This window comes from Gadus morhua, chromosome 14, assembly GCF_902167405.1.
Source record: "Gadus morhua chromosome 14, gadMor3.0, whole genome shotgun sequence".
Taxonomy (NCBI): Eukaryota; Metazoa; Chordata; class Actinopteri; order Gadiformes; family Gadidae; genus Gadus; species Gadus morhua.
Window position 1 is genome coordinate 9,972,383 of NC_044061.1, and position 26,457 is coordinate 9,998,839.

At 42.8% G+C, this 26,457-nt stretch overlaps 1 protein-coding gene across 7 annotated transcripts; it reads right to left on the bottom strand.

Moving 5' to 3' along the window:
- Nucleotides 1-2,513: 2,513 nt before the first annotated feature.
- pax6b (paired box 6b) lies at nucleotides 2,514-24,243 on the bottom strand. 7 transcript variants are annotated; one of them, XM_030376783.1, is made up of 14 exons: nucleotides 24,080-24,243; nucleotides 18,767-18,924; nucleotides 15,642-15,695; nucleotides 14,756-14,779; nucleotides 12,200-12,330; nucleotides 11,795-11,836; nucleotides 11,489-11,704; nucleotides 10,667-10,832; nucleotides 6,987-7,145; nucleotides 6,731-6,813; nucleotides 6,420-6,570; nucleotides 5,769-5,881; nucleotides 5,287-5,428; nucleotides 4,463-4,548 (listed from the first exon to the last, which is right to left on the bottom strand). In XM_030376783.1, the coding sequence occupies exons 2-14, from the start codon at nucleotides 18,777-18,779 to the stop codon at nucleotides 4,463-4,465; spliced, it is 1,380 nt and encodes a 459-aa protein (XP_030232643.1). In that variant the 5' UTR covers nucleotides 18,780-18,924; nucleotides 24,080-24,243. The 7 variants fall into 7 exon arrangements, with proteins under 7 accessions (XP_030232649.1, XP_030232650.1, XP_030232643.1 ...); XM_030376785.1 differs by lacking the exon at nucleotides 14,756-14,779 and having other exon boundaries at nucleotides 24,080-24,242; XM_030376789.1 differs by lacking the exons at nucleotides 5,287-5,428; nucleotides 24,080-24,243 and having other exon boundaries at nucleotides 2,514-4,548; nucleotides 18,767-19,049.
- Between the last annotated feature and the right edge of the window lie 2,214 nt (nucleotides 24,244-26,457).

Consider the following 26,457-nt stretch of genomic DNA (forward strand, 5'->3'; position numbering starts at 1 on the left):
TTATCCTATATAAACAATAATTAACTGTGTGTACTTCTGCGTCTTGATACAAAGAAGTATGAAGTTATAAACGGTGGTCTGGAGAACATTGCACTGCAACATAAGGTCTCCTGACTCCACATGCTGGACAATGTACATTCATCGAGGGTATTGGTCACCAAAGGCCTTGTCTAATCAGGGTACATTGAATTCTACAGATCAGCAATACACGTTTTAACATTAAGAGTGTAGCAGGAGTCTATGGCGGCCAGGGGTTCCAACTCCAACTCAGAAGCCTGAGTGTGGCTTCCCCCCTCCTTGCTTATTATCTCCTGCAAGGAAACACGTTGGGGAGAGCAGTGAAAGGTCAGGGAGGGGCTAATGAATAAGTGGAAGAAACAGGCCAACGGCAGGAAGACATTGTCCTCAGAAGGAAAACAAGGACTGTTTAGCTCAACTGTGGGGTCAATAATAAGCATAAACAAGAGGCAACAGTGGTTATTGGTTACTCTACCCTTTGCTGATACATTTTATTTTTTCCGATGCTGTATTTCACAGTGCTATCATGTTGCTGACCTTTTATTAAGTTCAAATAAAAAATGATTTTTTTTTGTGCAAGGTCTGAATGTGTCCCATTTTCAGACTCTCAACTGTCAATCGGCTGACTACAGTGGTGAAATGTGTTTGGTTCAAAGCCATGTGCTTATATGTATCTTTGCTGCTTTTCAGGCCTTCAGCTGCCTTGTATTAGTCCCCTGAAAACTCTCCATGTGAACATCAGATTGCATCATGGGTATTATTATGGTGATACTCCGACATATTGAGAGGACTCAAGAGAGTCCTCTCAATATGGCGGAGTATGACGTAAGCCCCACCACTATGATAATGACATTGTTTGGAATGAATGAGGTCATGTAATGCTCATGAATTGCTCATATTGGAAATAATAAAAGGCATTCTTTATTATTCCTTTTGAGTCTGTCTGATAAATTGCCTCTTTTCTTTTTAAACTGATTCTTTCCATCCATTATTACAAATGTAAGCAGTAATATGTTGGTGTTTGAAATGCCGTTATCATACTTCATAATTACCTTTTCATACCTGTCGAATATACTGTATATGTAAATGCAATTGACATACAGAGAAATAATGGAGGCTAGACCATAAACAAATATTTTAAAAAAAAATTGCACCTGCACACTGTGCAACCACGAGAGTGACTGCAGTTACATTTTTCTAATCATATCTCTGAATTTAAAACTAAACTGTGTGTCCCTCATATGCTCCTGTGTATTTGTGCATTTTAGGCATTATATCCAAACGCAATGCAATATGCGGTACTTGTTACAAAAATGTGAAATTACTTTTTGCTGGAACTTTTCCCCTTGACATAATTTAAGAGTGAATGCATGTCTTTCCATTATCTCCTGAAACTTTAGGTCATTCACAGCCACTAATTGCTGTCTTTCCTTCATATTGAATCTATCGCTGCTTCACTCTGCACTCTCTCCCTCTCTTGCCCTCAGTAATTATTAATGCTCTCTCTCTCTCTCTCTCTCTCTCTCTCTCTCTCTCTCTCTCTCTCTCTCTGTCTCTCTGTCTCTCTCTCTCTCTCTCTCTCTCTGTCTCTCTCTCTCTCTCTCTCTCTCTCTCTCTCTCTCTCTCTCTCTCTCTGGGGAATAGCTTTGCCTGTTCTCTTCCCTGTGTCCTCAAAACTCAATCCAGGGTAAAATCAATAGAGAATTTGCTCCGACCACTAAAAAGTTTCCTCTCAAAATTCTGATTAACCTTCAAAGCGAAAGATTTGTGGATGAGGGGGTTTGAAATATCGAATGTAATGTCCATCCAGAATTAATCAATTTAACCTTTTTCTGTACGGCAAGGCTCAGGCAATTGATCCGTCCAAATCTAGACATATTTATCAACACTGTTACACCACCCTCTCACACTCACTTGATTCTCTCACGCTCCCTCATTCACACATGCACTCAAATTCATATAGACACACATAGACCCTCCCTGCTGTGGCAGCAAGTGAGGCAAAATAACACTCCACAACCCAATCACTTCTCTGGCTCACTATACACCACTGTCTACTTTATTCTACTTCCACCCCCCCCCACCCCTTTGCTCTGCTCCCTCCTCCTCCTCCCCCTCCTCCTCCCCCTCCTCCTCCTCCAGGTTGGTTCGGTTTCTCTTTCTCTTTTTGGACCATCGTAACTCCACTGAAACAAGGGCTGTGGATGCTGAATTGCGTTGACCTTTCCCATTGTGGCTTGTTGTTGCCGTGTGTGGTCTCTGTGAGGAGATGGGTTAGGCTCTGGAACAAGAGAGGGTTGTTGTTGTTTTGGGAAATAAATAAAGGCTTTTGGTGGGGGATTCAAAGTCTTGCTTGTTTGTGTCAGCGGTGTCTTGTCCTGGCATTGTACGCACAAGATTTGTTTTCTTAGCTTTTGCATCAATTAGGAATCTATTCAACCATAATGTGGTTAGGATATACACCTCGGAGAAGCACAGGAACCAGGCGAATAAGCTTTCTTTAAGACACAATTTTTACTGTACAAAATGTTTTATAGTTTTCACAAAATACATTTAGAAAGCTCCATTTTAAATAAAATTGAATTGAAATATTCAAGAGACAGCGTGTGTTTTTTATCTCTAGACGTAGCATTGCTCAGACATAGACCCAGTGTACGCGTCAATGTTCTACGCACACACACACACACGCACACACACACACACACACACACACACAGAAATGAAAGATGCAGAACTCAGAGAGAGCATGACAGACAATGCTAGAAAAAACCCTTCCCATGGTCTTCAGGTATAAATAGGGACCGCCGCTTCACAGTGCAGTCCAACCAACGCCAAGCCAATGTAATTGAACAGAACTCGTTTACAAAATGCTGCAACACAAGACTAATATTCTCCTCTTTCAAATAAAAAGAAAAAAACAAAAAATAAGCATTGTTTACGCGATGAAATACAAAGGCTTTGGTCTGTTTTACAATCAACAATGATTAAATCTGATATGTACTTGTAAACGACTGCCAAACACTTATGTTTTAACTTTGTCAAGCAATGTAATCATAATTATAGGAATTAAATATTTCTAGTCGCACAAATCTTTTGACCATAGGACACTATAATACAACTATACCTAAGAGACAATTGTACCTGACCCTAAAGAAATGTATTATATGATGCATGAGACATTTATAGAATATTCTCAGGGATACAAATGAAATCAACTTTTATTGGAGAGGAATCCTTCGGGAAGGATTCCCAGGGAAGACACGTACTTTACATTTTGACATAAACAAACTGGGTTATATCCAAGACGCAGTCTACCATATACAGACTACAGGCGTTCCCCACCCCTGCCTCCAACAGGAACTGTTCTTTACTGTCCTCTAAGATCCGGTCGAACCACCAAAGCAGGGCTCTTAGCAGGGGGGCCCCTTCGTACGCACGTCACAGCGTCGTTGCGGGCCCCCGGTGATTGGCATCCATGTCAAATTAGCCCGCGTACGCCCCAAGGCTCGGGTCAACAGTTTGTTTTTGGACCATGGTATTCACTCCAGCATCACAGCCTCAGTGGCGGAACAGAGTTTGAACTTTCTTTGCTAAGATCCATACGGCAGAAATAAAACAAATAAATAGTTTTTAGTTTTTTTTTCATTTTGTTTTTTCATTTGTTTGTTTTTTTTTCATTTCGTTTTTTTTTTCGGTTTTTAACACAATAAGAGCCTTCCCTCCAGCTTCCCCTCTAAAATGATATGCAACAGCATCCAAGACCATGCAAAGTCTGGTACAAAGTCTCGATATAAGCAGTTTTTTTTTTAAGATAGTCACGGCAGAGTCTCAGGCGCTCTTCTCGGCAGCGAACCCAAGACCAAAACAAGGTTGGCTAGACGTCCATCTAGTATCAGTACTTGATCTTGCTTGTTGTTTTTTTTCTCATATTAACATACAAATGGCCATTTACAAACACACCAGAAGAGAGAAAAAAAAAGGGGGGGGGGGGAAACATTGACTGAAGTTTTTTGAAATAGAAAAAAAAATGGAAAACATACATTTTTTGTTCCATAAAAATGTAACAACGGGCACTTTACAGAGGTCCATTTCTCTCTTCCTTGTTGTTTCTCCCATCGTTGTGCACGTCCCTCCAGCACGTCGCAGCGGTGGGGGCGCCATGACAGCCACACCGTCCCCCGACCGGAGACCAACGACAAAACAAGGCCCAGCTTTCCAAAGTTTCTCTCCCAAAGTCTCCTCCTCCTCATATCCACTGTCTCTCTCTCCTCACATCGTTGGCAGTTCTCTTGTGTATGAGTGAGGAACATATTCTGGAGGGCGATGATGGAGCTGGGGGGATTGTAGTGGGGTGGGGGGTATTAGGGGTTGGGGGTTGGGGGTTTGGGGGGGGGGGGGGGGGGATGGTGTGGGGGCTTGTTACAGGGCAAAGTAGCTCTTCTCTCTACTGTAGTCTTGACCAATACTGAGACATGTCAGGTTCGCCCCCTGGGACCTGCACAGGGACAGACACTCCAGGAGAGATGAGTCCTGCAAAGGGAGAGAGACCGGGAGGGAATGACATCAGTGAAAAAGGTGGAAGTCAACAGTGGTCCAATTTGAGTGTGCTGTGTGGATGGCCGTGCTACGGCCGTGCGGAGCAGGGCCCGCTGTAGCCCTCGGCCTTGTAACAAGAAGGGCTGGCTAATGGACGGCAGAGCCGGCAGAGACTGTAATGAGTCACAATGTTCCGCGGATGGTTACGCAGTAATATGCCAGCGAGCTCGATAAATTGGGGCTACGGCGATGGCATTTAAACGGAGGCAGTACAACAGCAAATGAATCAAATTAATTAGCTATTAAGCACAGAGGAAATTCAGCTACGCATGATTAACTCTTCGAGACTATAACCAGTATGTATGGCCCTCGGTAACAGTATTCTAATGGGGTGAAACTAAACTATTGGCTTGAATAGTTGGAGTGACATGATGGCTTTGGGTTGGAAATTAATTTGTTTCAATTATGCATCTGGGGGTAAGAAACTGCAATGTGAAGATATGGATCCAAGAGAATAAGGAGATGTTGGAATGGAACTAAATATGGACAAGAGTTGCTATGAAACATAATGAATGGGTATGGTTATTTAAAGGTAGCCAGTTTACGTTTAACTATGTAGTACCCCTGAATTAAAGGAAAGGTGGCAGACGTTTTACCAGGATGTGTACTTTTTATGTTAACTTTTGCTTTGTCATTTGTAAAGTGTGTTGGTAAACAAACTTTTCTGCCTACCTGTTGAGGTGGTACCAGAAGATGTCATTGATTGGCTGTTCATATGTGCCTGCATATGAGGGGGCGTGTATGTTTCGTAGCTCCGCCCATTCACAGGCGGACTTGTAGGCAGCATGCAGGAATAAGAGGAGGTCTGGCTGGGCTATAGGTGGGGAGAGAATGGGAGGTTAGCTTTGCCAACCATCGTTCAGCTCAGTACATCTGTGCCGTATATATAAGCCTTGAGAGACACTGATGTCAATCAGTGGCGTCAGATTCTAAATTATTACGTTTATTGTAATTGTGTGAGGAGGGACATTTTTATTTAGTTGAGAAAGAATTATAGGAAATAATAATAAACATCATAAATCCAGAGTTGTTGTTTTTTCCTCAATGTATCTCCATTTGACCAGGACACTGAAATATGCTAATTGGAGTTGAAGTCTAGTCTTTACATAGACATGTTAAATAGAGAGAAACTTATACGGCGGATGATTACTTACTTGCATAGGTAGGTTGTTGGACATGGTGAAGCTCGGCATGGGAGGCAGCGCACTGTAGGTGTTCGTGAGTGCTGTGTCAGGTCTACCCAGCATTGACCCCGAAGTGAAAGACACTAAGGATAGGGGATTAAAAAGTGGTTACCATAAGCTAGAACCGAACATGCTTCAGGGGAATGCAGCGCTTCATTAGCGCTAAGTAATGCGCGCGGGTGATGGCTCTTTTGACAGCCCCCGTGAGTTATGACAGATTTGTGGCTTCGGTGATTGACGTTTAAGCTTCACTTTTACTACTGCGGTTTTTTGCCGTCGCTGCTGATTTGCTGAGCTCAGTTTTAGAACGCAGCACACATAAAATATATGAAATATATATATATAGGCTATAAATTCAAATATCGATATAAAAATGACTGTAGTCATAAAAATGGATTCAAGTCACAATAATGACACCCATAGGCCTACAATAGAATAAATAAAAGAATACAATTTAAGAAATAAACTTTTATTTTGTATAGGCCTAGACTTTTACATAGGCTTTTCATAAAGGCCTGAAATAAATCATAGGCCTATATATGACGAGCTAAGTTCAAGGAACAGTGCTGAAGGGTTAGGGTTAAAAAAAAAAGAGGAAAGAAAAGGGAGGGGGCCCCCTACCTGGCGTGGCGGGCTGCGGGATGGCCTGGTAGACGCTGGTGCTGAAGCTGCTGCTGATCGGGATGTGACTGGAGGAGTTGTTGGCCTGGCGACGCTGATTCCGGAGCTTCTCCTCTCGCCTCCACTTTGCTCTCCTGTTTGAGAACCATACCTGCGGGGGAATTTAGCGTTCAGTCGGACATCCTTCACACCCTTTGCAATGAGTTCGCAAGTTGGATTGAGATTTATTTATGCAGGCTATTTATTTATTTATTTATTTATTTAATTATGTTTAGAGGAGATGTGCATGTCCATCGTAGGCCTATACTCACTTGTATTCTTGCTTCGGGCAGGTCGATTTTCGCTGCTAGTCTCTCTCTCGCAAAAACATCCGGATAATGAGTTCGTTCAAATTCTGTAAATTGAACAGCAAACGGTGTCAGTGAAACTACAGTGAAAAGGCCTGAATGCTTAAATTTAAACACTGCCAAGCCGGGGCCCTAATGGCCTGGATAGCCTCACGAATGTCTGGGATGAATTAATTACATATTCACTGAGTGGTGTTTAAAGGGGGTATGGCATTCCGACCTTTTTCCAGCGCTTCGATCTGCTCCTGGGTGAAGGACGTGCGGTTCCTCTGTAACTTCCTTTTCAACTGGAGTCGCATCTGCGTCTCGTCCGAGTCCTCCCCGTTGGAGCTGATGGAGTTCGTGTTTTCCCCTGCACCGTCCTGTTGTTGGCAACCGTCTGCAACAGAGCAACACAACCCGGACGTTAGACACGAGGCATGGCATCACTGGGCCTCATCAATGTGTTCAAAAATGACTTATGGTGAATCAGCACACGAACAGCTGGACGCATGGGTGATATGAATAAACACAGAATGTAATAAATAAATGAAATGCCTCAATAAATAAATACATAACTGATAACACAGTTCGTTAAAAGAAAAAACTGTTTGGTAGCCTTTTGGTGGGGTCATGTTTTTTTTTAATAAAAGGTCAACATATTCAGGCTAATTACCTGGATTAACAAGTGTAGGGTTGATTAACACCAAATCTGGAGCGATTAGGCCTACTGAGATTAGAATAAAACGATAATAGGCCTATAGGCAGCAAGGCACTTTGTCTAAAAACAAATACCTATAGGTCCCATTCAAAGAGCCAGGCTGCTATGAACTGTTTATAAAATATTGTGGGAAACATAGAAAGGTTGCACCAATTTATCGTCTCCCCCCCAAAACAATGCCTTATGTCCTCAATGGCTTAAGAGAAACGTGACAATATGCGGCCGGCCCCTTTTCACCGCCTATGAAATGTATTAAAACCCGAAACTCTCTAGCCCTTTTTTACTTTAAAGCACACCCAACGCTTCAATGGTCGTCCCCCCATATGGGCGGCGGTATACAGCCATTGAGTTGACCACCAACTTGTGAATAGTAGAAGACGCTTTTCACAATGATACAATGCCGTTATAGGAGTAAGGGAAACCATTAAACTATGGACACAGCGAGGGACGACCAGCGAAACCTTTCGCGGGGCCGTAATATATGGGAGGGGGCACTATTGGAGCGGATGACAAAAGGATTCTCTCTCTCTTGAGGCGCGCAGGGCTATAGTCCTCCTGCATTGTGTTGCGTGGGGATCCCAGTCAACAGGACTTTTGAGTATAGTGTGTTAACCCTTATCCACTACCATCATTAATCACGTCCCCCGGCCGGCGACATGCCAGTCAGGATTTTTGTCTTCAATTGGAAACAAATGAGTGAGGAGAGAGCATGCAAGGCCCCTGAACAACCCAAATAAGGCCAATCTATTCACTGCTCCTGGTTGTGCGCGGTAGGGCCCTGAAGGCCCTTCAGTTTTTACAGGGCGAGGCTTATCGACTAATGTCTGTCTTGTTGTTGGACATCATTATCACGCCGAGAAGCTAATGCGAAATTAAGCAGGCCTGTGCGTGCTCGTGCGCGCATGTTTTGATGCAATAATTTGACAGATTGTGTTTCTGTGGAAACCCCAGGAACAGGTTGCGTTTAATGTCGTTTTAAAATGTCTAGGAATGGATAGATCTTCGGATTTGGAGATCATTAACTATCGTTGTTATCCAGTGGGATTTTCGACTGAAATAAGCCCAGGCCTTTGCATGTTAAGGAACATTACCAGGCGCATCGGGATAGTTTTTGCAGGCCTAATTTATTCAACTAAAATCACTATATTCTATCCTCACCAGAATATGGGGGAGAAATAAAAAAGCTTGGCGAAGAAGAAGAAATGTTTGGATATAGCAAGCCCCATTTGAGAATATGTGAATGTTAATACTTGCTTTACATCTTTGCTGCAGAATATTTTTGGCAGTATTTCCTCTATAGCCTGTGAGCAGGCTATTTGTTTCTTCACTACGGATAATCCATAAAAAGGAGTGAATGTGCAGCCTATTATCTGTCTGCCAGACCCACTGACGCTCGGTTGGGATTTGTTTTCTTTATAAAAGCGCTGGGAAATAAACTCATTCTTTAGTATCACGATGTCTCGGTCAGTGAGGCGGAAAAGCGGCAAAAGAGATACCGAACCAATTGCGGCACCTTTCAGCTGCAGAGACCAGATCAAAACACTCTTGAGAAACCGCTTAAACTGAAAGAGAAAGTGAGAAACTAAATCCTATAGACGGGATTTAGTGCTATATAGCCGACCCAGGCAAAAGAGAAAGAGATAAAAGACAAAATCGGAGAGTTTTTATTCGCCCCACTCTCGATAGAGTTGTCAATGGGCCCCCGTCATTCTCTATGTAACCATTATATATGGTTACTTAGTTCTCGTCAGATGGACAACATATTTTCGTTGCCCCAGAACAACAGTGTCCTCTAATTGCAGATGAATTTAAGACAAAACGATTGTATTATTAATTGTATTATTATTAGGCCTATTATTATTATTATTGTTATTATTATTATTATTATTATTATTATTATTATTATTATTATTATTATTAATTTTGTCAATCTTTGCTTATAATAGCAAGTATATACAAAAAAAGTATCATATATATTTATGTGTTTCGATTATTTTTTTTAACTGCAATATGCACAAAAACGAAAGCAAACATCGAAATTGGTTTAAAATAATAATAACACTACCACAACTAATAATAATAATAATCATTATTATAATATTCATAATATTAACTCTAATTATCATTTGTATTCTTTATGTTGTTCTAATCAGTGTTTAATTATGATTTTGTAATGGCTGCAGACAAAATTTGAATAATCACAACATAGAAAAGTAGAAATCATTCCCCTGATAGCCTTGATCCATGAAACGGCCCTAAAATGTACAGGTGCCATTGTAAGAACCACATAACTCTGCTTGTACGAGGCCTGTATGGCAACGAAAGGAAGAAAAAAAACACTGAACTTTCTGCAGTGCATGTACTGCCTCTCTTCCATGCTCATGCATGTTGCCATAACGCGAGACAAAGCCCTCCCTAATGAGCAATTACACACATCGCAAACTGTTCCCATAACCCATCATTGCGTGTGAAGGGAAACATTCCTTTGTGCTGGGGATCCCAGCACAAAGCCCCAGCAGCCTCTTCCCTCGTCAGAGGGAAGGATGAACCAGGATGGACGGACACCTCTGCTCAAAGCGCCGGCTGCTGTCACGCACATCCCTGTTTGGGACAGTGCAGCCCTTTCAGACCGCCCAGGCGTACTGCCTCTCCTTCCATTGACTCATCCTGCTCCAGCTCGGAGCATTAACGGGCCAGGCTGCCAGGAGACTACGCACCAACGCCAGGACGGAAAGGGGGTCGAGATCCGCCAGATATGGTTGGTGAGAGAATGGGGTCGCACTACGGATAAACTGTATGACAACATACAGTCTGACCGTACACGTTAGCACAGAGCCCATGTTGACCTTTTGATTGCATAATGTGGATGGTGAACATGCATTGTGCATGAGAGAATATTATTGTATTATTAGTTGAGACATATGGCGATAGCCTTAGAGGGAACTTAGCCAATGTTTGTTTTCAACTGGCATATGAATGCACTGAATTCAGTTACATCAGAGAACTTATGAAGCCCCCTCTGGTTCTCGTACCGCCCCGCAATACCAGAACCTCTGTGTGTGTGTGTGTGTGTGTGTGTGTGTGTGTGTGTTTGAGTCCAGTCTCCCATGCATGCAGCTGTGTGTGGCTATCCATCCTTGCGGCCCACCCTACCCCCCACCCCAGCCCTCCCCTCTCCCTTGTGTGATAGTGATGCTCACCTGGGTTGGGCTGTCCTGGCACCGACGTTCCGGGGTACCAGCCTGGCCGGGTCCCCCAAGTTCCTGTCTGACCGTTGAGCATCCTCAGCTTGTCATACATGCCATCTGCACCCATCTGTTGCTTCTCACTAGCCAGGTTGCGTAGCACTCTGTTTATCGACGAGACCTGTGAATGGCCGATGGTACAGTCTTATTGAAGTGAAAGGGAAAGTGAGTGATCACTGGGGGCATCTGGTGTTGTGGCTTGTACAGGTGCAGGCGACCAGGAAAATAACAGACAGGTAGAGTGGGACACACCTGTGTGGGTGGGTGTGTGTTTGTGTGTGTGTGTGTGTGTGTGTGTGCATGTGTGTGTGTGCATGTGTGTGTGCGTGTGCGTGCGTGTGTGTGTGTGTGTGTGTGTGTGTGTGTGTGTGTGTGTGTGTGTGTGCCTGTGTGTGTGTGTGTGTGTGTGCGCCTGTGTGTGTGTGTGTGTGTGTGTGTGTGTGTGTGTGTGTGTGTGTGTGTGTGTGTGTGTGCGCGTGTGTGTGCGTGTGTGTGCGTGCGGGTTTGGGCGTGTGTGCAGTGGTGCATTGTTGTGTGCGTGTGAGCACATGTGCGTGTACTGTAAAAACCAAAACAAATGCTTAACATAAATATGCTGAACATTTTGTCAATTGCAATTTTGGTAAATTGTGGGATAATATCATGCAGGGCTATCCTTACAATACAGACAGTCCATGACGAAATAGTTAGCTGATCATTTTTCCAACAGCTGCATATGAGAAGTCATTCCATGTAAATAATTCAATCATGCAACACATTTTACAGTGATATACTCACACTTGGTATGTTGTCGTTGGTGCAGACTCCCTCTGACAGAAGTCTGTCCCGGATCTCCCACGCGAAGATAGACGGACACTCCCGCTTGTACTGCGCAATTTTACCGACCACCTCTGGAGTGGCTACCCTAGGCTTGCTACCGCCTATTGCTCTCGGTCGTATGGAGCCAGTTTCATAGTATCTGCCCAGAATCTTGCTCACACAACCGTTGGACACCTAAATAGGAAACAAAAGACACAATTCACATACATTATTTAGGACAATTTGCGAAAAAAATATAATTTCGTCAAACAATTATAAGCTTACGTTTTCATTGTCCAGCACTTGGACTTTTGCACCATCATGGGTCTATAAACACAGAAAATATGCCTTGAATGGTATATTAGGCACCCTACTGCAGACCGGCTCTTCTTATAAGAGCAGGTGGACTTTTAAGCCTACCATATTTTTGGTCGTAACATTATGTGTCAAAATGCGTAGGCCCATTTTATTATAAGGCTCTATTACGCCTCTTTTTAAGAACAGTAATGCTTTAATAAAAAAGGTGTACAATACTTTACCGAATACTGAACCTTTACATGAAGCAATTGTCGGACATATTATGCACAATTTAACGAATGTTTTTATAAACGTGCAATGACAAAAAAAAAGAAATCCGTGTGTTTTTTTTTTTTTTTAAACAACGAATTAAATGCAGAGTGCCCAAGTCACCTGCAGAATCCTGGAGATATCACACGGCCGCGCGCCACTGTGAGCGAGTTCCACTATTTTCTGCCTGGTGGAGTCCGGTAGCGGTCTACCGTTAACGAACACACCGCCCAGCTGGTTCACGCCAGAGTGACCTACATGAAGAAAAATGCATTGCAGTCAAATCACCGTTTCCAAAAGAAAGAAAAAATAACAGGAACATTTGTATCATTTTATTATTTTATCAAATATTAAATAATGCAGAGGGATTAAGTTATTAAAATAAAGTTAAGGATGCAACATAAATCGGCTAATAGGGTTAAAGTTAGTGACCTATATATAAATGTCCTACTATATTTTGTCCTTACAAAATAAATCATAATAGAACCATATCTTTTTTTGTTGGCCTATAGGCTAATAAATAACAGATACCGAGTTTTTTCCCGCTCATTGCAACCTTACTCAGGACAGGACACAACACAGCGCATAATTGAATAACACATGCATAACATTGACCCAAACATCTCCATTCAACTAATGAAATCAACCATTTGAGACGCTATCTACCCCTTCGGTCAAGCAGCAAGCGATGTCTATACCAACAACATTTACAAAAAAAAGTCCAAAACCCTTCAACTTGTTATTATTCGTAGCTAATCGCGATAGTCTCATTCAACGCAAAATCTCCGAAGACGAACAAACTCCCAAAAATAACAACCTGAAACAAGCATCAGCCACCACCACCTAGGCTATCCCTATCCAAAAACCTAACCAAAGCCTCCAATCTGTAATTATCTATTTAAAATACCCATATAAAGTCAAGTTAAACCGCCGGTTCGTTCTGCAAAGCATTATAAAAGTGCATGAATAAGCGCGCAAACCTGAAGCGATAAGGGAACGAGGAGTCCCCGGAGTGGCTGAGCTGCGCTCCGTGTCTCGGCTCCCTTCCCCTGCACAGCCGCCCGCTGCATTGACTCCGGGAGCACAGGCTCCTTAGCAATAAATAAGCTCCGAATATAGAAGAGGGGGGAAATATGATGAGCCTGCCTGACATTTGTCTTTAAAATAAAGCTAGCTGCACGTCAAGTTTGAGCTTAATTTCTGGGAATAGGCGGAAGTCGCCTCGGATCATGCATGGAAGGCTCATTGCGAAGATCAGTTGGAGCACTTGTGGCAGGCATGTCACTTTATGACGCCGCTCTGCTTTTCAACATCGCATCGTCACGACAAATAGTAGCATGATAAAACGACCCTTTCTGTCTGCATTTGGATATCACTCAGACACAATTGGACGCTACTCGTTTACCCTTGGAGGGAGGCTTGGTTTTAAGGTGGCCAGGGGCTACGCGCGGTCACGGGAACGAGGGCGCGCCTGGGCTCTGAACATATTAAAACTGACATGTCGTTTTTTTTCCCCCTCTTGTTTGTTATTTGACAACAAATACTCATAGCCACCACAACCCTGTTGTGTGAATCGGTAGGCAGTCCTTTCTTGGGAATTATATTATGAAATGGTTGTGTTTTGCATAGAATGCAGATTGCATTTGTTTCTATCATCCTAAACAACATGCGCACTTTAATTAAAATCTGTTCAAAGAAATTACGCATCTCTTTGGCCACAAAGTGTAATAATCCTCCAAACTGAATCTAATTAATAGTAAATCCATTATCATCCCTCTTGCTTTTTTGGTAATTCCAGGATTAAGTGGAATTAATAGAGCTCTTACGATGGAATTGGCCTAGCAGCATTAAGCAGACATGCTCCACGGGTCTTCCCGTGTTGCTCTATCAGCCCTGATTTATCCCTATCATATAAATCCGGTGATCGATAAAACCGTCAGATAAGGACATTACATGGAAATCAAACTATCCGAAGGTTAAGACTTAATCATGGCCCAATTCCCTCAAGCGCCGGCAGTCGATCTCGCCCGCTGGCGCTGATTATGCGCCTTGTATTCTATTGCAAGTCGACTAATAGGAAAACATATGGTGTCAATTTGGACGCTCCCCACCATATACACCCAGGAGTTATTAACACAAAAGCCACCAAGGCCGCCGCGACCTTTAGACAACCCAAAGGGCCGGGCCCAATGATATCTCCTCGGCAATTCGCACCAGACATCACACGCCGAGCCAGGGGAGCATCCCATTAACATCAATCCGAAGCAAAGCATGAGCTCGGGGTATTGTCCTCAGCTTTGATAAGGCACTATCACCCCCCCAATAAAGCAGAGCCGCCACCCAATCAGCCCCAGTCAGTCATGATTGGGTCGACGCGTGACAATACGAGCTCTGTGTATTTTGGGGTCGAGGAGACACCGTAATTAGGCTCATAAGGAGACATTCATCCATTCATGTGTTAGCAGTTTACACTTTATACTGTATTTTAAAAAAAACATTCAATAATCATGGCACTCAAAGATATAGCTACAACAACACAAATGCATCATCATAGAGGCTAATCGTCATGTGTTCTCACACTGAATTCAAAACATGATTTCAGACTATAATGCGCACAGGTTACATCACAGACACGTCATCAAGGTGAGGAGAATAATAGGAGGAAGTCATTCCACACACCTTCATCACAGATGTCATACACCTCTTGTCCAGCAGCAAGAGAAAAAATGTTTTATGTTCATCATTTGTTTCAGTTTTCAGTTTATGCCAAGTCAATATCACAAGTCAAAATCGTATGGGCCATTTCAAACATTGAGTATTGTATTTCAAACTAATAACAAAAGCAAATCAAAAAAGCAAATGTATCTAATGTGTGTGGTTTTTTTAAGTGTTTTCTGTGACAACACACCCACGACAACAGCCTCATTATGAGGAGGCCTGCACCAAGTGGGTTACGGTGCTGTGTGTACGCCAAACAGGCAGGGCTATTGCTTTGATATGAACATGTTCTTTTCAGGTGAACTTCTCTGTGTCTATAAAATAATACTGGCTAATCTACATAAGGCATTATTGCTAGCCCTCATGTTTCATGCAGGCCCCTCTATCCGGTTAATCTCGTATGCAGCCTGGAAGCGAGCTCTGGCGCTAATGCAGACGGCTGTGCAATTATTTAATACCAACTCAAGCAGAAAGAAAATATCTCCCTTTCAGCCCCACTCCCTGTGCTCTCGCTCCCCCCCCCCCCCCTCCTCTCCGTCTCTATGTTGAACAGAACGACATATGATTAACTTGTTCAAAAAATAACTAGCGTACCTGTCATTGTCATGAATAAATTAACGCCAATAAAACCGACCATTAACCACATACCTGCCATTATCTAAATATAAAAACCTACGTATGAATATAGAAGTTTTCCTGTAAAAAACATGTTCCATATCAGTGATTGATGTTAACCACCAGATGATAATGTCAGTGGGTGTTGCTTCCATGCAGTTACATTAGAATTAGCGGTTTGAAAGGAATGATTGATGGCAAAAGAATGGTGTAAATGTAAAAAATAACTTACTGTTCTGCATCATAGAGGCAACGCCAGACTCCCACGTGGCTTGGTTGTGGTATTCTGAACGTCACAAGGAAATAAATGAGGTTTGTTAGCATCAAAAGGTAAAAATTAGAATAGGCTGTATGTGTTTTTCGGAGGGGGGGGGGGGGGGGGGGCTTTTTTGTATTTATTTATTTTGGATTTTTTTGTTGACGAATAAAAACACAACATCGTTGTTTTTGGGTTCATTTTGAATTCCATTGGATTTTCTCGGAGGGTCTGTTTTTTTTGTTTTGTTTTTTCTATTGAACAATATTATATCCTTATTGGGTGTATATATTTTAGTATTAAACTTGCCTGGACAAAGAGTTGACAATTTAGTCAAGCATCAGCCGTTTACTTAATGTTTCCCTAAAGGACAAAGCAAAACAATGTATTAGTGGAGGCACATCCACTGTGTGCCTATACATCTGCACCACGCGGCCCCTGGAATTATGCTCTACCTTCCTATTGAACTAATAAATCCAATAATTAGCCACTAACGCGGAACACGTTTTAATTATTGCTGTGAGCCTGTTTTGTTGCGTGCACCAGTTCACTGCTACATTGTTAGGCCTAAAACAGAGTTGCTGCAACCTGTTATAGTGTTACACTTTTATTTTTTCGTTTGTAAATATGACTATTTTTTTATATTTCTTATATTTATTGCAGGTGTTTTGGCAACGCTTCGGGGTCGTTGTTTCGTTTGACCATTCGTCACAGCAACAACATGCATGTTCAGCTTATAATATCTTATTTCCCAGGCTCTGGTCGTGGAGGGTGTACAGTGACACACGCTGCAGAGCCCACTGCTCTACTCTGTAAAAGTGTAAAGCAGAAGGGGGTAGAAAGTGGCGCACAAAGCTCGCCGAATCCCAACAATGCGCCCTTTTTTGCTGCCCTGCTCGCACCCGGGGCGAGGACTCTGCCTCCACGGCTAGCAACACAGCTTCCTACTAAACGTACCAACAAGTTCAAAATACAAAGAGCCGAAGGCATGCAGCCACCCCCTCGGGGATCGGACCCACAGCCTCGCCTCCACACCTCGGTGTCACCACTGACGACCGTGACCTCGCGGCTTGCGCGTGAATGTGTTTTTTTTGTTGGCCTTCCTTTTTAGAAATAAAAAGTTATTTCGTGCTATAAATATTTGGGAGTTATATTGTGTTGCTAGTGCAGGTTGTTAGGGGGGTGTAAACGACACAAGAGCCCAGTAGGGCGCTCAATTGGGAAAAGACAAACGCAATAAAGAGGCTATTGAATAGGACTGCTAAAAAGGGGGCCAGTAAGGGAAACGTCTGAACTTTCATTTTCTCCTTCGACGCTAAGTTTGGTCGTGTACCGAGACGTGCACTACTGACGTTTAATAGACTATATCTCAGAGACCCCACGGTGAGAAAACCATCGCATTTGAAGTTCAGCGCGTTAATGAATTATAACAGCAATAGTGTGTGTGTGTGTGTGTGTGTGTGTGTGTGTGTGTGTGTGTGTGTGTGTGTGTGTGTGTGTGTGTGTGTGTGTGTGTGTGTGTGTGTGTGTGTGTGTGTGTGTGTGTGCGCGCGCGCGCGTGTTGTGTCTGTGCATAGATTAATCAAATGCGGATTCCTTCACATTGGACGAAAGAGGTAAGCCTACATTAGCCTATTTGGCATCAGCAATGAAAGAATTCATTTTGACCGATTGTGATGAGAAATATTAGGCATAACCGAGTTCCACGTGTAGAGTTGAGGCCCTTCTGCAGCGCATAGGCTACCGTTTTAAACACTTCCAGTCGGCGGTGAGTTTAGGACCACGTTTGGTGTTTTTGTTTCTCGTAAGGTCTGGTGGTTAATCATTTATTTGACGTCGTAATCTTTAACGTTGTTGTTGTTATTGAGATTCGTTTAATATCGAATCTGCATTTCTTTTGTGTGAGTAACAATAAAGTCTCAGCACACCATTTCAACGCTGGCTGTTTGATTCCGTGGTCATAATATTGGAGAAGGGATGATCCTAGCCTCAGCTCTTGAGCAGCACCAGTAACTTCACACGGGCTCAGATATTATTTAATTTGGAACATTTGCACGCTATATAGGCTGCTCGTCAACGAGAACATATGAAGGCCTATTTTTACAAAAATCTCCCAACTTCTAAATGTTGCCTATAATACAATAAAAAACGATATGTAATATTATAATAATAATAATTTTAGGCCTTTACCATTAGCCTTCTGTTTTGGTTGACTTAGTCATTGCAGTCGGTCCTATAATTGCTCAATTGTTCTTCCTTTATTAAAATATATTTTAAAAGTTGTTCGATGTTTGTCAAAGTAAACTAAATTGTATGTTTTGTCTCGGCCTAATCATTTTTTTTTTTTTTTTAATGATGCCGAACAACATTGCCAAACGATAACCGATATTAACCCATGGTATAATTCACTTTTTATTGTAATAATGTAATTGCACATGACTATTATCGATATACAGCCTAGGTAAGGGCCTGTACAGCATAGCTGCATAAATTAATATGACATGAGATGAAAGACTGAAACTGCCTTAAAACCACAACCTAGATTTCGATGTATCTTAATGATTTTGTCTATAAAAGCTAAAAATTATATTTAATAATAAAAACATGGTTGATTCTTTTTTAGAAGGCGCTTGAGTGACTCGCCTGTGGGAATCAGACTGACACTTTCTCTCAACGGGTCATTGCGCCCCATTCGCCACGATGATCACTGTCCCGGCCTAATGCGTCTTCTTACTCTAGCCGTCAGAAGTAAACGGTACAATATCCGTACGCCAAAACGCAACCACACGCACACACCAAAAAAAGACCACAGAAAACGCATAGCGACGCTGAGGGCTGTTCGTTCCTTGACATCATGGCTGCAAACCCCACGATAACAAAACAGCCACCGCGTCTCTACTGCTGCGTTCAAATCCCATCTGCCCATAGTTAGAACACAAATAATAAAACTCCTGATTTGGTTGCTACTGGCCTACCCCCGCTGTTTTAGCCCTAGTGCATAATACTCGTAATAATTTGTATTGCAGCCTATTTATACTGATCCGTTCTACAAATGCTGTGATAAAGCAACGGCAAACAAACTTTTTTTTCTGAGGTCTTACCTTTTTGTGGCATACTGCGACGCGTTTTCCAACTCCTTAGCGAATAAAGCTATTAGTTCTCCAAGCAGAAAGGTGCGAGTGTGGATCGGTCTCGTTCGGAAGTTTATGGGAAGAAAAATAGTTTCCAGCGGTGCTCCGCGGAGATGGAAGGGGTATCCCTGCGAGGGAGACAGAGATTGACAGTGAACTCAGATGTCAGGACCACGGAGTTGTGCACTCGAGAATGTGCACTCGCGTGTGAGTGGGCGAGCGAGCGAATGAGAGAGCGAGGCAGTGTGTGTGTGTGAGAGAGAGAGAGAGAGAGAGAGAGAGAGAGAGAGAGAGAGAGAGAGAGAGAGAGAGAGAGAGAGAGAGAGAGAGAGAGAGAGAGAGAGAGAGAGAGAGAGAGGGAGGGAGAGTGATAGAAGGAGGAGGAGGGTGGGGGTAAGAGAATGAACACACCTATGCTGATTGGTGACGGAACAAGTGTATTAATATATGTGTTCCTGGTCTGCTCTGTGTGTGTGTGTGTGTGTGTGTGTGTGTGTGTGTGTGTGTGTGTGTGTGTGTGTGTGTGTGTGTGTGTGTGTGTGTGTGTGTGTGTGTGTGTGTGTGTGTGTGTGTGTGTGTGTGTGTGCCTCACTGCAGCCCCCCCTCCACCACCACTCTTCACTGGCCCATTAGCACGACCCGACCCCTGTCATCATTCCCCATATAAACACTTCCCCCTACCTCGGCCAGGGCGGGAAACAGGGCCGAACCAGGGGGAGAGAGAGGGAGAAAGAGAGAAAAAAAAGGGGAGGGGGTCTCGTCTTCCCAAGCCACTAATCAGCCCACGCATGCAAATACCCTTCGTTCAGTTGCTGAATATTGCCCTATGCAAAGCAACTGCCTCGGAAATGCCCGTTTGATGGAAAGGCTCCATTCTCTGTGGGTTGAATTGGGTCCGCGCTTGGAGTCTCACGCACGTTTCTGCTGAAACTTGGGGAAAAGCACGAGGCTAGACGGAATAGGCCTACGTAAGAAAGGCACTTTTAACTGTTTAAAATCTTAAGCCACGCGCCAGATACAGTTAAATATGTCCCATTAAATAAACGCATTTTCAAGAATTTTCATTTTCAATTGTGTCTTATATTTAAGCTCCTAAATGATCTGCTATTAAACTCCAATGATGACTTTTCGTTAGCGCCTACACGTTTTTGAAATGAATACCTTTCCTCTTTTGACACGTAGTGCTTAATTGATTATCAATTCTTATTTCGTGAAGAGTAAATAATGTCTACCTTTTTCACTCTAGCCCTTAAGTAGGCATAGGATCATGAAGGGCCTTCTTACATCAAGTGCACTTGATAGATGAGTGGCTCACTCGCCCTTTAATAACAATGCTCCCTTTCCCCACGTGCTCTTGTTGACTGTTTTGGATATCACCTTGGGTGAACAGGCGGACCCCCGTGTCAACAGCGTGCGCATGCACGATCCTCCAGCGTGCACGACGAGCCGTGTTCAAGCAGGGCTCAGCGTTGCTTTTATGAGCACATTGGCGCGGCACGTCGACGACGTCACTCGTATGACCTGACAGCAAATAGCACGCGTAAACAGAGTAGAGCAAATGACCATGTGTAACCATGACCACACGCTCCCGAACTGCTCCGGTTGAATGATGAGCTATTAATGCACACCTCAGCGCACCCAAAAAGCAAAGGCCTTGTTGTGGGTCCGTGTTTGAATATCCTCCTCCTCAGAGGAGTAGGAGGAGGAGGAGGAGCGCTGGGTATAGCACCAGCCCGAGGACGGAGGAGCCCCGTCGCTCCTGTTTCAAAGAACCAGCGCTAACAGAAAGAAAGGGAGGAAAACTAGCTGTATGAATCTGGGGCCAAACTAAAGCAAAAAAAAGAAGGGGTACATAACGGGGACACGAAGGGGAGAGAGCAAGCAGGGGGAGGGTCGGGGGACCCGAAGGCTCTCTCCCCTCTTTTTTTTCCTCTTTTTTTTTTTAGGTGGGGTAGGCTACATGAAATGAAGTCATGGAGGCCTACACTTGACTCTTTTTGACATGTGAAAAAGTAGGAGAAGTCAGAGCTCATCAATAAACCACTTCGGAGGTGAAAGAGGGCTCCCTAACAACCATTGCATTCCTGACTACGGGTTCAATGAGTAGACAAACGACGCTGCCAGGGAGAGGGGAGAGGGAGGAGGAGGAGGAGCGGGGACTGCGAGGCCTGAATGGGCCCCAGTGAGATAATGAGCCGAGGGGACCGGCTCAAACTGTCCCCCAGAGTCCCGCGGTGAGGAAGAACACTCCAGCCAATACTTTCTACCAACAGCCCGTAAACTAAACGAGCAAATTCATCTGTTTCTACTCCTGCATTGTCTCCAGTCATTTAGACTGGTGGCTTGGCGAGGTTTACGCTCAATGTGTCGTGGTCTGTCAAATAATGCAGGCTGCAGGGGGGCAGATAATAACTACTTGTAGAAAGTACCGCCACACTATTAGGGCTACGTATGGAAATAGGGTGTGCGTGGTGTTACCTTCAACGAGGGCTCTACTTTCTTCCAATATTGTCCTGGAGCATTGTTATTAACGATTATAACTACATGGAGGATTAAAAAAGTAAAACGATTTAAAAGTTGTGTTTTTTTTGGTTGCTTTTTTGTATGTGGTGAAATAATATTTTGTAGATATTGGCTATTGTGTTCCCTTCAACATAACTTTTCTAGATCTCTAGGCAACTTAAACAACTGTCGTTTCCTCAGGCTAATGGGGATAACTAAAAGCTCCACACTAGCATGTGGCCATGCATATGCATTGATTAAAATCCAGGTTTACTTCCTGCAAACACTCTCCTGCAGCTTAAACTCATTAGGCTACTCGTGTACTGCCACCCACTCGTTACATTTTACAACTGAGAAACTTCACACAGCTAAATGATGCGCCCAGAGAATGCTTCCCCGATGTGTGTGTCGAGTAGTTTTCTTTGGAAAACAATACATCCAATAGATTATTGATGTCCTTAGTTAAGATGCAAATCCGCTCTGAGAACTAATTCGTTGTCTCATTTTCGCATGAATTCTGCTTTTCTTCACTCGTCCCTGCAGTGCAAGTGGAAGTGTTTTAATGGACCACCATATACGATGGACTCCAATGAGACGGCAAAGGGGGAAACTGTGTGTATGTTATTCTATTAAAACGTCCGTATAGTTTGGATGGCGTGTCCCAGCTGAAACTCACAGGGTAAAGTCAGAAAGCAATTAGACCCAATTCGGATTAGCGACAACTAATGTCACAGGTCCTGAAAAGAAGCCCTAATCTTGTAGCTATTTCCCCTGAGGCAGAATGGGTCTTTTTTTTTTTTTTTTTTGCCTTACTCCTATAACAACTAGAAAAACAATCGGACGTGGTTTTCCACGTTAAAGGGGACGAGAACATAAACAATGAAAGATGTTGGCACTGGGTTCACTTGATTTATCCAAATTAAAAGGACATCCAATGGGAGCGGTGGGGGCGGGGCGAGCTTTATCATCTATAGTAATTATATAATAATGGGCAAAGAACAACAGTCATCCATTACAGGGGTCGTTTTCTCCGTTTTTGTTTTTTTTACATCCCCAATATTGTATAGTCGTTTGTAGCTCTATGCTAAAGAAATCAATAGGCTATAGCATTAAATTCATTGGACATGGATAATATGTGAAATAAATATGCTAAGGTTCTACTTATTCCACTAATATTCATACTCCTATTCAACATGACAACACATAAAGGAAAACAAACAACGCCACTGCACGACTACCACGAATTTAGTGTTATTTGTGTTTATCTATTTGAATAACACGTAGACTAATTATTAACACAGTATTTTATCCTAAGAATTATTTTCATGTAGCCTATATATATAGGCTTGCATATATTATTATTGATTAATATACTTTCATCTAATTTGGCCTACATATTATTTTGCTGTCATGACTATGTCAACAAAATACATGATCGAGTTAGTTATTTAAAAAAATTAATAGTCAACAGTGCTTCCTCGTCCAAATTAGTTTAGCCTATTGTGTCGTTGGATTTCTTGTTTTATAGTCGACTGATAATGATAATAATAATATAAAATAGGCCTAATTACAGACTTACATTGTCACAATGTTAAAAGGCTACCGTTTCTGCATCACATTTTTTTGGAGTAATGTCCACTGGCAACCGACACTCATTTACAAACATTGTATATGCTAAATAAAATAGTAAACAACATACAATTTACATTTTTTTTTAAAATATAATTAAAATAATCGAAATATTAAGTAAAGCCCTCTAATGTTACAGAACTGTAGTTCATTGAACTACGGAACTATTGAAATAGTTTTCTGATTATTTAGGTATCGGTTGAACGAGCCCGAGAAAGAAGTGAGAAGTGTAACTCAGGGAGCTCAGAAGCCCTCTTCTGGCCGGATGCTGCTGTAGTCGTCAGGCGTCGCCTTCTGTCAAAACGCTGCTTGGCCAGCGTGACAGGGGCCAACACTGTACCACAACATAACCTTCTCAAAGATACAAAATGATCCTTACATTGTCTATTGAGAAGATTATTGACCGATGAGGATACTAGTCTACATTTACTTTGGTCACGCGTTATTGGAGCATCCAGGGATTGCTGCTACTTTTTCCTTAATGTATATTATCAGATTATATTTAAACAAATTATTAAAGGACATGTAACATAGGCCTATCAAATATAAGTTTAAATTGCCAAATGTGCTTATGTTGCCTGAATGACTACTTTTTGGCTTTTAATTGAATGACAGACTGTACACTAAAGAAGATTTAGGCTATCGATTTCAAAACTCATTCCCATTATATTTAAAGTCAATGGCATAGCCTACGTCCTTTTGTTATTACATTGAATTAGTCCACCGATGATTGCTATATATTTTTCTGACAAACAGAGTTTAACGCAAGTCCCTTCCACCCACTGTACTCATATATCCACGCGCGTGGAGCCTTTGCGTTCGACTCAAAGGCGCACTTTAAGGAGCGACGTGCGCGCGATACCTCCGCAAATTACACGCTAAGCGAATCTTTGATAGATGACAACAAAAAAAGTCAGCTTACGCTTCCCATGCTGTGCATTGTGGGCTACACATGTAGGCCTAGTTACAGTAACATGAAATCGTCCTAACATCCTTTTCACTGGCCATGCATAGGAGCCTTATAGCCCACATACATATACAAGCGCATCTCGAGTTTATGGAATGAACGTATCACAGTCTAAGGTATACGTGGTGAAAGTTATATATAGGCTATATATAGATATTTAAAAGTATAAAAATGGTTAAACTCACCAGTTACAGGGAGCAGACTTCTGACACCTTGGCGACCGCTATCCCGTATATAGAAATAGAGTTATATCTCTGTGTGTAAATAGGAGAAAACCGGTTGCCCCGATTATAACCTTCGTTTCGATCCGCTGTGGAGTTGAAATGTCAACGACAGTGAAAAATGCACCAACGCTATACCTCCAACTTTCCCTTAGCATCAGCCTCAAGTTGGCAGTGATTGGCTGGAGCGACGGTTCGACGTCATCAGTTGGACAGAAGTGCACAGACTCGGGGAGTGGAAGGTACACGTGGAGTACACACACCGGCCCACAATATACTGGACCAGTACTGAAAACATGGAATTTAAACCCTCTTTATACGTTGCACACTGTTTTTCAACTTTTTCATACCAAGAAAAAATGCAAACATTTAAATTACATTGGGAACTGAAGAATGGCAAATATTGCAATACTTTTTTTCTAAACTTTATTATACTTTTAAAGGTACAGTTATATTTAGGAATAGCTCTACCTGTAATCACCATTCCTTTAATATTACATTACCGTTTCTCAATTTAAGTTCAAGTAATTTAACTAAAAGTAGGCCAACAAAAATGTAATGCTCAGAACGTTAATATTCGTAAAATGTGCTGTCATGTTACCTTTGTTGTGCCAAAAGGATTTAAATCTGACCGGGGCATGATGATGACGTTGAAACTACAGAGCTGCGTGCAATAGGCTACTCCACGCATTATTTTCCCCTAACTCCAATAGTTCAACAATGCTCATTTTTGTATTGTTTCTCCTTGCAACAGGTGAAACACGTATGCCTGTATTTATTTTACATTTTGCCTACGATATAATTAAAGCAGCAGACTATGCTTTAGCAAACGCCATAAACATAAATATAGGCAACACATGTTTTACATCTACAGCTCTATAAAGTTTTCATCCAGTCCTAATTGGCCTTCAGTCTCCCTTTTACCAAGGCAGGCTAAAAGCCCCCAATCCCATTTCACAACCATTGACGTTTGTGTCAATTTGAACAAGACATGTGAGTAAATGGACAACCGCGCCACCGCTCGTCTCCCAGGAAAAGACCGGGGCAGCGCAGGTACGGGGCGGTCACCACTGGCTGTGTTTGGGCCATTATTTGGAGTAACAACCATTAAGAGGCCTTGATACTGTGCAACGCAGCAGGGTTCTCGACATCCGCGCTGGAAACCACACGGCTTAGCCCCCGCTTATCAGGCTGTCAATAAAACAGAGATGGGATACAGCGGCTTGGCCAGGTGCTGCCTTTCCCTTCCCACACAGCCCCGCTCTCCACAAGGCGATCAGGCGTGAATGCAAATCTGTCCAGCCGGTTTTCCCTTCACCGTCACCAGGCTTCCAAATGCATGTCCTCCAGCAACCACAACACAATCCCCCCCAACCTCCTACTCTCTCTCTCTCTCTCTCTCTCTCTCTCTCTCTCTCTCTCTCTCTCTCTCTCTCTCTCTCTCTCTCTCTCTCTCTCTCTCTCTCTCTCTCTCCACCCCCCCCCCCCCCCCCCTCTCTCTCTCTCTCTCTCTCTCTCTCTCTCTCTCTCTCTCTCTCTCTCTCTCTCTCTCTCTCTCTCTCTCTCTCTCTCTCTCTCTCTCTCTCTCTCTCTCTCTCTCTCTCTCTCTCTCTCTCTCTCTATATATATATATATTATTCTATTCACACTTTTTTTCCATTTTTAGTGCATATCGCGGATTTTTCCTTGCTACAGTTGTTTACATACATATATAAAAACGAATTATGCAGATCGAATTCACCGCTCCCCCCCTTTCTAACTTAAAGGCCTGACATAACCGTCCACTGTTCATTTCAATCATATGTTTAAGTAGGCCAACATCCTGAGCTGGTCCCCTAACTGTCGAGGAAATGCCAATCCTTTAGCTCACAGTCAATGATCAGATTTAAAACAAAATCTGCAGCGATCGACCTCCCCTATCTAGCCATGCAGAACGTTGCGCCGCTAAAGCCTCCGCGCCACGAGCTGATATTGTTTACTGCCGCTGGAGTACGCGGCGAACACGGCCAGGGGACCCGCAGAAAGGGGCACCAGGAAGATAAGGGGGACGGGGAGACATGGTCAAAGGAGGGGAGTGGTGGTCAAAAGAATGAACCATCGTCTCACTTTTGGATGAATTTAAAAGGGAAAAAAAAGTCTTAGGTAAGTCGACCCGCGCAATATAACAACTCTGAAGGATCAGTCGTTGAATCTCAATATAGGCCTTTGATATTTTTTGCATTTTTTTTTTTTTGTAAATGTGGCAGAACCGAATGTTATGTCGATTTTAGTTGTTTAGGAATCACATGATTAAGTGGCCAAAAGTTGCTGCTTTGGGCCTACAGTTCATGTAGTCAACAGTT

Excerpts from the sequence above, each read along its gene's own strand:
- pax6b (XM_030376783.1), bottom strand. Across the intron at positions 12,331-14,755 it reads GTATGACATCTGTGATGAAG|GTCACTCTGGCGTGAACCAG; the intron begins GTGTGTGGAATG and ends TTCTTCATGTAG. Across the intron at positions 7,146-10,666 it reads GCCAGGACAGCCCAACCCAG|ACGGTTGCCAACAACAGGAC; the intron begins GTGAGCATCACT and ends GCTCTGTTGCAG.